This window comes from Centropristis striata, chromosome 16 (assembly GCF_030273125.1).
Source record: "Centropristis striata isolate RG_2023a ecotype Rhode Island chromosome 16, C.striata_1.0, whole genome shotgun sequence".
Lineage (NCBI taxonomy): Eukaryota > Metazoa > Chordata > Actinopteri > Perciformes > Serranidae > Centropristis > Centropristis striata.
The window spans coordinates 8,656,255-8,669,930 of NC_081532.1; the positions used below are offsets into that span (position 1 = coordinate 8,656,255).

General features: G+C 37.2%; 1 protein-coding gene across 1 annotated transcript in view; it reads right to left on the reverse strand.

Annotated features, from left to right (window-relative positions):
* Positions 1 to 12,277, reverse strand: part of grm1b (glutamate receptor, metabotropic 1b) — a 33,341-nt gene extending 21,064 nt beyond the window's left edge. Inside the window, exons 1-3 of the mRNA XM_059353494.1 lie at positions 12,219 to 12,277; positions 10,351 to 11,181; positions 5,563 to 5,812 (exon numbers count right to left, since the gene is read on the reverse strand). Coding sequence (XP_059209477.1) covers positions 5,563 to 5,812; positions 10,351 to 11,065 — 965 coding nt within the window. The 5' untranslated portion in view covers positions 11,066 to 11,181; positions 12,219 to 12,277. The remainder of the gene's footprint in view (positions 1 to 5,562; positions 5,813 to 10,350; positions 11,182 to 12,218) is intronic.
* Positions 12,278 to 13,676: the final 1,399 nt, after the last annotated feature.

Below are 13,676 nucleotides of genomic sequence, written 5' to 3' on the forward strand. Positions count from 1 at the left end.
AGAGAAATAAATAAAGGATAAATGAAAATGAAAATGAATCTGTGCTTTCCTGTTGTTCATATCAAATTCTGACCGTACAAGTTCAAAATCGAGACTTATCAGACGTTGTTCCATTATTCTATTGTTTAATGTTGGTGAGCCTGTGCAAATTGTAGCCTCAGTTTCCTGTTCTTGGCTGACAGGAGTGTGAAACCAGTGGTGTGTCCAGGGGGTTTGATCACTACAAGTGAAGGGCCATCTAGTCCCATTATATTCAAGAAAAGGCAGACATCTCTACAGCTGATATCTTCAACACTTACATGAAAACAATCTAAATTAATTAACAGCTCTACAGACAAGAGGAAACATTTTTAATTTGGCAGTGAAGTGTACCTTGAAAGTACTTCATGGGTGTAGACTCTCTTGCAGTAGTTTAGTGTTTCTCGATAATTTTGTGATTTAAAGGTGTAGTTATATCTGAGTTTCTCTGAAAAGACCTAAAATGAAAAACACTCATGTCCATTGATGAATTTAAGAGTATTTTAAAGAATGTGGCGATGGGCACATCTCATTGTTTTTCTTGAGAGACCCTTTTAAAATAGCTATCTTATTGTATTTTTTGTACAGCTGTTATAGCTGTAGTATATTTAGTCAAGTACTGTGCTTAAGTACAGTTTCGAGGTACCTTATTTTACTTGATTATTTCTACATTTGTAACTTTATACTTCTACTTCACTACATTTCAAGGGTAAATAATGTATTTTTACTCCACTACATATAGCTGACAGCTTTAGTTACTTTTGTGGTCGAGATCTAACATTACAAGGTGATCAATTTAGAGTGATTACGAAATTAAACCACATAAAAATATAGAAAATAGTTAAAATGAGCAGTAAAATGCTGCTTATATAAATCCATCAATATTAACAATCTAATAATACTGTATATTTAGAATATAAAAAACATCTGAATGGATCATTCTGCATGACGAGTACTTTTACTTTTGATACTTTTGTACTTTTACTGAAGTATGTTTTGAATGCAGGACTTGTACTGGAGAAATTTCACAGTGTGGTATTAGTACTTTTACTTAAGTAAAGGATCTGAATACTGCTTCCACCACTGGATGTAACTTTGTTTCTCTTGTAAAATAAAGGTTTAAAAAAAGTTTGTCTGTTGAATAGCTCTGGTGAGTAACACTCCATTAAGAATCTAATGTTTTTGTTTTGTTTTTGTTGTGAAAATGATGCTGCTCTATGGGCTTTTTCATCCTGCAAAGACAGAAATAAATCTGAGGCAAAGCAATGATTTTTGTATTCAAAGCAGAATCATTGTGAGAAGCTGAATATTGCACAAAATACACTTCGTCTAGGGTACAAAAATACCAGCTACCAGCCTTCAAATACTCCACATTTGGCAAGAAACCAAAGTCAGTAGCACATTTGCTTTGGCTGCCACTTCAAGAATGAACTGACAATGGCTGTCCAGTGTGACAGTATCAACAGTACCTGGCCATCTGCTTCTCAGCATCACACTCCCTCCAGTCCAACACTCTGAGTGCCAGAAACCTACAGCTCTGACGTCAACACACGCACACTCTACAGATTTACACCACCGATCTCATATCACACATTCATGAATCACTTAATTTAGAGGAAGAACACGCTATGGCATATTGAGAAGCACGAGCAGAGAGCTTTTGATGAATGTATTAAATAAAAAAATATATTTTCAAAGCAAAACAGATAAGGAGTGAATTGTTTGTGAAGCACAGCATCATAAAACTGATCTATTCTTTTATCATTTCACTTGGGAGGCGATCAGATGAGGTTTTCGGTCTGTTATTTGAGATGTGTGGGCTCTGTGGTGTGAGAACAGCCGTTTCTTTCAGCCTGCACACAGCAGAAGACGGATGGCTGATGACCAGCACCTCGGGCTTCTCGATTGGCCCGTTGCACAGGGCTGCATGTGTTCACTTACTGCATTGCTCTAAAAAAACATTTTCCTTTTTCAGTAGTCTCCTTGACCCAGAAAACACACACATACGCACACTGCTCCACCAAACTCACGCCCTCCTTATCTTCCGTGGAGACTTTAGCAAATTCAAGTGGAAAGGGGTGAGAGCAAGTTTAAACTCTTTTTCTCTTTTTTTCTTTCTCCAACACGTGCATTTCATCATTTGGGTTGAGAGGAAGGTTTTTGACTCGCTCTCATCAGCCTTTGTGAATAAAAGTCGCCACAAATTAACAAACCGCTCTTAGTAAATTAACCACGGCGAGCTTTTTTATCGTAGGCTCGTTTCAGGTGCAGCTTCTCCTAACAGGACTCGAGGTGAGCCGAGACTCCACAAAGAGGGAATGTCTGGTATAAGTGCTGATATGAGCTTTGATGTTCACTGCTCCTCATTCCCCAGCTTATGCTGGAGGTGCTGTCCCATATTAGCCCATCCTGCCTGTGATCTGACAGGGAGAGGGAGAGCTCGCTGTGTGGATGCATTATTCATTACCGAGCCTGACTCAAAGCATCTTCTGCTTTCAGAGGAACTCTACTCCCAGTAGGAAAAAAGGGAAAAAAAGAATATTTCAGTTCCATATGAACTTTGTGTAAATCATCCCTCGTGAGCGGAGCGAAATAGTATAACATCTGTATTTTTCCTCACAGAATAAGGTGTCGTTTTTCTAGAAAATGTACTTTTTTACATTTTAATGTGGTTAAATTCTTCTTCCTATTATTATTAACCTTATTTTCCCATTATTTATTTGGACTATTATACCTTATCTTTGCCATGAAGGGCTTAATATATTTATAAAGCACTATGTAGTTTTTTTATTATATATATTATGATGCAATGGATGGAAATAATAATAATAATAATTATCATTATTATTATTATTATTATATAAAATATATTGTTATTAAAATATTATTATTACTATTATATTTTACACTCATATTTATTTGTCTTTTTATAAATATGCAAATAAAGTTTAAAAAATCAATTAAAGAAAATTAAAGAAAATTGACATTGAATCTAAACTTTGTATTAATTCTGTAAAAAAAGAAAAACAGTGCTGAGAACAATGAAAATCTCAACTCCACCTGCTGAGGAAGATCATATGATACAAATAAAAGCTCTTTAACAGCCACTAAATGGCCCTTATTGTAAGATTGTCTGGTCAACTTCATTTACCTTCATTATTCCCACAAACAAAAAGCTGAAGTTATACAATAATTATTCACTTAAATAGTACCAATGAAAGCTCAAGAGCAGCTACTAAATGGTCCTTTCAAAGTCTAAGATATGTTAATCTTGAACAAAACAAGCAAGGACAGATGACATTCTTTTTGTTTCCACCATCCTGGACGGGAAACCAGATTAAAAGCAATCCGTTTTATCATTAAACATATTTTCTCAGTGTTCAACATAGAATGAGTGCAGTTTTGTTGTGCGGGAAGATTTGAAAAACAAGAAACAAAACTCCAGCTCTGATTTTGATATTTATATTTGCACTCTTTTCATCTGCAAACTTTATATTTGCACTCTTTTCTGCTTTGTACTGCAGCCGCTGCACGATAATTTCCCTCAGGATAAAGAAAGTTTTATCTTACTTTTTTTCCTATTTGAAGTCAAATAATATGAAATCCTTTTGCAGCAAACAAATTCTAAAAATTGTACAACAAGTAACAAACAGTTGTCTGCTCCTGACAAAAGGAAAAGTGCTGTTGAAGCTCCAGAAGTCAGTGACAGAGTCGTGTTTGAAGCTACTTGCAGCCTCACTAACAAGCCTCACACTGAATCCTGCACGAACCTCCTCCCTTTTGTGGCTCTGGCTGTGTTTCCCTGTCAGCCTTCCCACTGAGGGACAAAGTCCACAGACACAATCACAAACCAGGTGAGAGTTTCTTACTTAACCTTTCAATGTGTCCCATAGTTATCTGTGTAAGTAGTTATTTTAAGCCTTACCCTGTTCTTTTTTCCTAACATTAACAGCGTTTTTCCCCCCTAACCTTAAGTAGTTCCATATCAACATCACATTCTCATCCCTGGTTTGGTTTTCCATATGTAAAGGTCACTTTCCACTGGTTACATGCATAGTGCCTTTTCCAAATAAACCCTGAGTTCTCAGGAAACAGTTAACTTTAGGTCATAAAACCACCATACTGAGGTTAAAAGTACAGGATTGGGCTTAAAAAGTGATTACTTCTTTACTACTTAACTACTGAACATAGTTCTGCAGGTTGACTCCAAAATAACAGCATTATCTCCTGGTTTCATATGGGACTCGAGCACCGATCTCCTGGGTCAGAGTTTAGTTTTATTGACCCATTGCCCACCCTGAGCAGACATTTGCACTCTTTATACTACATCTTAGTCTAAACATCTAATACTGACAACCCAACCCACATAAAAATGAGCCAGGAGGTGCAGGTCTGCTCAAAGGAGGAAATCAGGTTACCGAGTATAAAGAGTGACAAAGTGTGTGTCGGGAGGAGGTTGGTGTGGATTTATGGGAACAACAGAGACAGGACTCTGAGCCAAACTTAACTAACATACTTAACTAAGGCCACTAAGTTTCTTCATAAACATACTTATTTTAACTCGAAACATCAATATTCTCCTAAACCTAACATTGTTTTGTTGCCTAAAGAGATCCTTTTGTCAAAAAGTGGATGGAAAGTCCTTAAAGTACTCAGAAAAATGGAAATTTGGGCAACCTCGGTGTACAGAAATACAAGATAAGATAGAAAGCTCTAGAACATGGGTCTCAATCTCGCTGCTGAAAAACAAGGCAGTGAGATTGAGACCCAGGCCAACTTGTGGCCCTCATGAAGATATTTCAGTTTCATATCAAGGTGGCCCCCACCTTGATATGAAAGTTTAATGTGAGTTTTATATAAATGGCACACTGTTGTGTGTGGAAAGTCCCTTTAATTACTTTTTTGGGTAATTTTGTGTCTTTTTTAAAGAAATTTGTGTCTTTTTAAAATAATTTTGTGTCTTTTTGGTCCTTTTGTGTCTTTTTTAAGTAATTTAGTGTTTTTTCAGTCATTTTGTGTCTTTTTTAGTAATTTTGTGTCTTTTTTAAATAACTTTGTGTCTTTTTTAGTAATTTTGTATTTTTTTTTTTGGTCATTTTGTGTCTTTTTTTGGTCATTTTGTGTCTTTTTTAAAGTAATTTAGTGTTTTTCCAGTAATTTTGTGTCTTTGTTTTAACTCATTTTGTGTCTTTTTTTGGTCATTTTGATACTGCCTCCAGCGGCCCCCAGGTAATTTGAGTTTGAGACCCCTGCTCTAGAACAACAAGGCTACTAAATAGACCTTGTGGAGAGATTGTTGAGATTAAAGGATAGGTACAATTTCTTTATAATTGACATAGCTGTAATTAATCCATGTAGTATAAATAGATGTTTCTGTTTTCAGTTTTCCTGATCATCACTGTGTTGACTGAGTTCCGCAGCCATTAAAATCTTCTAAAAAGCCTCTGTTCTTTTCATCTTCTTGTTTGAAAACTTTTCATCCAAAAGGAAAAACCTGACAGACAAAACAGAAACTCCCGTGGGGGGAAACAATCGCTAACAAACCTGCCAATTAGGAGGAACTCTCCGGCTACTCCGAGCCGTCTCATGGCCATGAGCAGCCCTCGGACCGTCATGCCTTCACAGAAGCAGACAACCACTCGGGCTTTAGGCAGACGTTCACGCAGCTTCCTCAGCAGCCTGTCAAAGTGCTTCTCCCCGGCGTTGCTGTAGATCTTGTCAGAGTGGGCCACACAGAGGCCGTCCTGTGAGGCGAGCTCTTTGAACACCTCCATCCCGCTCTCCCCGTAGTTTCCTGAGGAAAGACAAGAGGAGCTGTTAGGTGAGTTTCATTCAGGAAAGAATCAACGAGATCCTGATTCACAGGTTCACTCATTATTGCTCAAACATGGTCTTCTTTTTTAAACCAAAACTATTCAGGGATTGTTTAAGACAACACATCCTTTCTTTTAGTATGGGCTTCTTTTAAGAGGACAAACTACAGATTAATAGGGTACAATCTGTAACTAATAGATATCATCATGAAACTTCCGCAGTTGATTATTTACACAAAGACAAATATTATTTGTATTGTAAGTTTTCTGATATGTTTCTGAAATAAGGCATTCTCTTATTAAACATGCCATTTCGAATTGTGGATATCTCTTTTATCACTCCATATATCAGAAAATACTGCAACCAACCATTTAAAAAATCTATTTAGAAAGTTTGATGAATGTAAGTCCTACTGAAGTGGAGGTCTCTGGCTCAGAGGGAGAAAATTTTGGAGAAAAAAAAAAGTTTTTAAATTTGTATTATATTATTGTTATGCTCCCTGTGGGAATTTTCTGCTCCCTTGACTCTTCCCCCTGCACTCACTCCTCCTGCTCATTCAGCCACACACCTGAAGCTCATTACTACCCCTCTATTTAAGCGATTTAAGCCTGTCAGTTCCTCTGCCTCATTGCCAGACCTTAGTTAGTGCTCCTGCCTGCTCTGTATCCTGCATTTGATTACTTGTTGATTTTTTGGATTTTTGACCATTGCCTGCTACCTGTTATCAACCTGCCTGACGTATCTGTACCTTTGCCTGGAACTTTGCTTTTTGTCTTAAGTAAAGCCTTTTTTGCCTAACTCCTGCCTCTGCCTGTAATTCTGTGTTTGGCTGTGCCAAACACAGAATGCGATCCGTGACAATTATAGAACTCTACACATTTTGCAAGACATGACAGGTGAATAGAGTAGCTAATAGAAAACACAATTAAAACTTTGAAAACAATTAAAACCCCAGTTAATTACACTTGCATTAAGTCAAATATTTTTTTGTACTACAGGATTTCTGAAATGTTATGTTTAAATTTACAAATGAGACATTATCTAATGCTAACCTTTGATCACAAATAGATAAAGTGTATCAAAACAAACACCTAAAGGTGTGTTTTCGATGCTTTCTTTTCACTAGTCTGAAAGAAGACATTATGGAAGCAAAATAGACCAAAACCTCAAAATTGACTAGTGCATGATAAAAAAACAAACACCTAAAAAACATGTTTTCATGCAGTGTCTCACAACAGGGTTAAGGTGACCTCAGCAGCCGTATCTGAAGACTAGAGGAGCTCTTTTAGTTTACATAATAATAAACCTCAAGAAGTGATTTTAAAAGCTTCAGTATTTGGGCTGAAGTTTGTCTGAAACGTACAGCATTAACTCGTTTTATTGCCAAAAGCACGTACAGATCTTCTTCACAGTAAACAAAGAAGGCTTGCCAGCTTGTGATTGGATTTTTATCATCTTATCACAAACTTGACTCAATTCCCTCAGTGGAAACGCACATTAGATTGCAACAGCTGCTTTACGAGCATCTCAGGTATGCATCTCACATTTTGTTCTTGCTCAACACTGTGGGTGGAATCTTAATTATTATAATCTACATTAGAATTTAAATGCTCTTACACGCACATGAAATGTAGTTTTCACTAAATCAAATGTTAATGTCAAATAAGGTATTTTGCAAAGTGATAAATAAGTGATTTCAAACAAGACACAAACATATGAGGGAAATTACCCTAAATTAATAATCAATAAGTAACAATAAAACATGTTTTTTTATGCAAATCTAATGCAGGTTGTGTCTAGGGCTGCTACTACTGATTATTTTCTTTATAAATGAATCTTGAAATTATTTTCTTGAATAACTGATTCATTGTTTTGTCTAAACATTGTCCGAAGACCTCGAAAGATGTCCATCACAACTTCTCAAATCTCAAAGTTACATCTACAAATAGTTGGCCTTTACCCAGCCCACAGCCCAAAACCTAAAGATTTTTCATTTACTTTATTTAGAACAAAGAAATGCAGCACTTTCTCACATTTGAGATGCTGAAAACAGAGAATGTTTGTCATTTTTGCATGAAAATGACTCAAACACTTCATCAATTACCTATTTAGCTGCTAATTCATTTTCTGATGATCTAATATCAATGATTTCTGTTCCAGTTGCAACAGCAGCTGATAGGAGCAACAACGTATGACTCCTGCTAGCAGAAGAGAAGAAAAGAAAAGGGAAGAGAAGAGAAGAGAAGAGAGAAGAAAGGAAAAGAAGAGAAGAGAAAGAAAAGAGAAGAAGAGAAGAGAAGAGAAAGAGAAGAGAAAGAAAAGAAGAGAAGAGAAAGAAAAGAAGAGACGAGAAAGAAGAGAAGAGGAAAGAAAAGAGAAGAAGAGAAGAGAAGAGAAGACAAGAGAAGAGAAGAGAAGAGAAAGAGAAGAGAAAGAAGAGAAGAGAAAGAAAAGAAGAGACAAGAAAAAGAAGAGAAGAGGAAAGAAAAGAGAAGAAAAGAAGAGAAGAGACGAGAAGAGACGTGAAAGAAAAGAAGGTCCTTGTATCCTTCACGGGCTTTGATGCATGAAAAGGAGCTCCACATTCTCCACAAAAGAGCACAGAGAACACACTTTCTCTTCCTCTTCACAAACCGGCCCTCTATTTATACTAAATGAATGCAGATGAGCACGACCGTCTGCAGCCACCTGCTGTTAGAGCAGCACTCTACATTCACAACAGAAAACAACACAAACAATATGGCAGCAAAACAAAACATTGATTAAATCAGTGCTAAGATGGACCTTCTTTTGTTGTCTTTAATTTCCTGTTGCCTTCCTGTTGCCTCAACAAGAAGGACAAACATCCAAAAAGACAGAATTGGTGATTCACTAAAACAACACTCTACTGATTCAGTTTACGTGTCTCAAGGAGCGTTACTCAGCCGCTGAAAACATTTGTTTAACGTCCTCTGCAAAGCTCCCTTCAGAACCACAAACAGAGTGTGACGCTGCAAAGAAAGTCCGATGGAAGAATGATGAGAGATGTAGGATCCAATGTCTTTGGAACTTGTGTTGTGGCTTATTGATATAAAAGGGAAATGGTAAAATGTGAATGTATTAATGCGGCCAAATAACATATCAAATTATATGTATATTCACAAATACAAAATTCTTAAGCTAAAGCAAAACTTTTCAATGCTGATTCTCCATATAAAACCATACATGTCATCGATATATCAATGCACAAACAAAAAGCTGTTGAAACCATTGTAAGGTTTACAAGATGATTATTTAATTTGATGAATTTATTATTTTTTAATTTTTTTTATTGCAACCTTAAGTCACCCTGGAAAGTATTTTAAACTGTCACTTCGTTCCAAATTGCTTACTGTTTCTTTTTTACTTATAGTGCGTACTGCAGCTGGCCCTTACAAAGTGTTTACTGTTGCATGCAGTATGCATACAACTGGGACATACTACTTATTCATAATACGACGCCTTGAATTTTGACCCTCCTGCTCATAATGCTTCTCAAAAATAGTGCCATTATGGATGTATTACTTAAACACACATGCATCATTTGGTTTTAATGTGAATTTGACCTTTCTGATCATCTAAAGGATGCATTCTCACATTTTCCCCTTAATCTGAAACCGACGTTCGTTCCTTTAAAAACATTATGTTTGATCTGAAGAGGTCATGATGACGTTATAATTTTCTGGACTATGTTAATAAGGGATCTAAAATTATTTTTGATATCTGTATTTAAAGCTTTTCGTGATATATTTTGATTTTTAAAAAAATTGTAATGATGAATGAAATGGTTTGTTTATGTATTTATCTTACTGTGGTGGTTTTATGTGGACATGTAGTTGATGTGGAACACTATGAAAATTCTTTCTTTGAAATTTATTCTTTGGCTTCTTTGACATTATGTGTGCGTTTCAATACCCATATTACCATATTATTTAGTATGTCCCAATACATAGCATGACAAATGCAGTAGGGCAAAAGTACCAGGATGTCCTGCTGCATTGGTCACATTTTGCAGCCTCCAAGCCATTTTCCAATACCATTTCATGCCATTCTAACCTACAATCTTTTGCACAGCATGCATGAGCAAGAGGGTCAAAGCTCAAGGTGCAATGTTATGATGAAGTAGTTTGTATGCATACTGCAACAGTATGAACTCTGTAAGAGCAGCTGGAGAAAATACTAAAAGTAAAAAGAAGAAGTATGCAATTTGGATCTCAGCTTGTGTTTTTTCTGGCATACTGAGAAGCACGGTAGTATGAGTATTGGATCGAACCCTGAGACATCCTTTAAGATGGCGTCTGTGTTGTAGGCAAGCGGACGGAGGAAAGAGGAGACAAGGAGGATCCAAATAAAGAAATAAAAGGAAGCCTTTGTGTTGGGTTGCTGTGCTCTGCGGCACAGTAAATGCTCAAATAAGGACCAAAAAGATATCAGCCTGAGCTTTCTCACGCATCCACATCTAAAGGTCAACATGACAACCTTAAGAGGAACGTGTCTTACCCTCTGTGTGCACTGCAGACACGTAGGTCCAGTTGTAGCGCTTCACGATGTCCAGGAGGGCTCTGGCCTGCAGGGTGTCTGAGGGCACCACCCTCAGGAAGTACTTGAACAACGTCTTGTCGCTGAGGTCGATGCTGGTTGCAGAGTAGGCGATCTGCGGGATGTTGAACAGCTGCAGGAGGTTTTGAACTTGAATTGCAACCGAGCTGGAGCCGGGCCCGATGACCCCGGCGATGGGCTTCTTGGTGGGTGGCGGCTGACTGGAGGGCACCCCCTCGATGCACCACCTGGAGCCGTCCCTGTCGTCCCGGATGGAGATGAGAGAGTCTCGTATGAACTCGATGCTCTGCTCCAGAGCCACGGAGGAGTGCCAGCAGGAGTCCCTGATCTCACAGCCCAGGGTGATGTTGGGTAGCAGGTTGGGGTCCGAGTTAATCCGATCCAAAGTGTGGAACATGGCCTCCACCCTTTGGATGCCGTACTGCTCTCGGACTTCTCCACATTTCCTCTCTGCCACCTTCTCAGCTGACGGCTGGTGGTGGACAGAGAACAGGGCGCCGATTATAACATCCCCGTCCATCCTGGCCACCAGGCGAGAGGCAGAGCTGGGCACCGCCGACCTCTCATACTTTCCTTTAGACAACACGAACGCCTCAAACAGTAAAACAGGGAGGTACAAAATGCTTATGGCAGTCAGGTAAATCATATTCGCCATGGTGCCACAGGTGCTGAAGGTAGAATCATGTCCACTTGGCCATAATGGAGGTCCATCAATCCTCTTTGGGATAAAATGGAAATGAACTCAGCTGCTTCTCCTTCAGCGTTGTCACCCTGTATGAGAGACATTAAGCATTAATTCATGTTTCTTTACACATTTAACTGCAGAAAATTGTTGATGAATCAAGAAAAAAATCAATCAAAAAACAACAACTACATATGATTATTGAAGATATTTTTAAGCATGCATATCAAACTTATTTGGTCTCAAAGTTGATCTGGATTTGATGATTTTATTTGTCTTTAATGATAATAAACTGAATATCCTTTCGTTGTGGACTTTTGATTGCACAAAAATAATTTCAATATGTTACATTCAGCTCTGGGAAATTGTGATTTGCATGTTTTTTCACAATTTTCTGACATTTAACTGGCAACAGAAATAAATCAAATAGTTGACTTTTCTTTTAAATATTAAAACAAACACGTAGCACTCATTTGACTCATCTAATTGTTGTTTCAAGAGGAAAAAACACACCATAACTCTAAAAATATTAGATAAAACACCTCCCTCGTCTACTGTCACACATATTGCAAAAGTGTGAAGTGCATCAAAAACATACATAAAGCCAAAGTTATTGAGATCCTGTTGCAGTAAATCATGGTAATTTACAGGGTGGTACCTAAACAACTCGTCAGCAGTTGTCATATATGCGAAGCTTTAAGAAACACCGAATGCCAGATCTGAGAGATAAAAAGTTATCGATGTGATAGAGGAACGTTTTGAGTTTCAGCACCACGGACAGCTGCTTGCATCTCTCAGCTGTTTTCCCTTCATTCAAGCTGATATCTTCCAACCTGCGACTGTTTCTTCAACTTTTACCCTCTGGAAGCGTCACGTACAGACACTGGGATGTGCTCTATTTGAATCCTCTTTTCCACCGTCTGGCAGCTGACTGTGTGAGCTCTTTAGTCGCAGCTACAGCCGGTGTCATTCACAGGACAACATTTCCAACATCGTCACCTACCTGCATGCACATGCTTCCTAATTAAATCGTGAAGCTTAATTAATAGAGCAGACTAAGAAAAAACGCTCCTGTGTTAAGTAGACTGTCTGCAGATCAGCTAATAACCGTAATTACTTTACATACCTGCACCAGGCAATTCGGGACATAGCGGGTCTGTGTCTCCTCTGAAGCAGCCAGACTGGACTCTTCTACCAGGAAAACACTGTGGGACTGACTCTCTCTCTCTCTCTGTCTCTCTCTCTCTCTCTCTCTCTCTCTCATGATCATGAGGTGCCCCCTTCTTCTCCTCTTCCTCACTGCATCTTGAAAGCGGGTCACACTCACTGCAGTGCCCCTGATTTGAAGCCACAATTCTCACACGTCTTGGTCTTAGTGTGTCAGACAATGTAACATCGATTAATAGCATTTTCTGTGCAGGTGCGCATGGGAAATGTTGCCATTAGAGGTGGGATTGTAACCTGAAAAGGACAGATAACTATAATAAATCTATGTGAAGTGAAAGGCTGTTTATTCTCCTGGTGAAAAGTGTTAAGAGACTGGTCAAACTTCATATAATTAGTCCTGCAGCGTCGTGCCTGTCAGTGACAGATGTGATGCACTTGAAATTCGCCGCTGCAGCCGTAAACAGAGCGTACTCTGCTGCCACCATGTGGCTGATACCCGGTACTGCGCCTGCGCCAGGATTTTAAAATGAAACTTTATCAACAATAGAATTCAATACAGTTATGTAATGACAATAAAGATCACAAAACTTTGATAATAAAATAAACAATTTAAAGACATCTGACGCTTTTTTTTTTTTTTTTAAAAAGAGGGAAATATATTGCTAATCTCTTAAGGGGGGTAACGTTACATACAGTTTATTAAAAATAATAATAATAATAATAATATATATATATATATATATATATATATATATATATATATATATATATATATATATATATATATATATATAATCAAAAACGAGGGTTGAAAGCAAAACATGTGGCCAAAAACAAACAGAAGTTTTAAATATTGGAGAGAAGGTTTGTATTTATTTGCTCATATTAAAATTGATACAATAAAAAACAGTGAACTAATTAGCAGCAGCAGTTGAAACTTTGGATGTTCTTTTTTTGTATATTTTAAACAAATATAAAATAAATGTAGCTTACATACATTGCAACAAGCAACTCAAGTTAGTATGATAACTTTTTAAAAAGTTGTAATATATTAAATCTGGTGAATTGGGTGCAACCTGTATATATATATATATATATATATATATATATATATATATATATATATATATATATATATATATATATATATGTATTTGTGTGTATTGTGTATTTAACATATATAATCAATATGTTTACAGTAAATTCAACAACTGTATGCTTTTTTTCAGATCTTTATTAACAATGAGAGAAATACAGGAATTCAGGATATAAACAAGACATACAAAGAAAAATGTCACTTACAGTAACTGTAGATTAAAATATATATTAAAAAATAAAATAATAATATAATAAGGCACATAGAGTATAAGGTGCTTACTTTTGTACTATTCTGGAGACAAAAAGTGCACATTTCGCC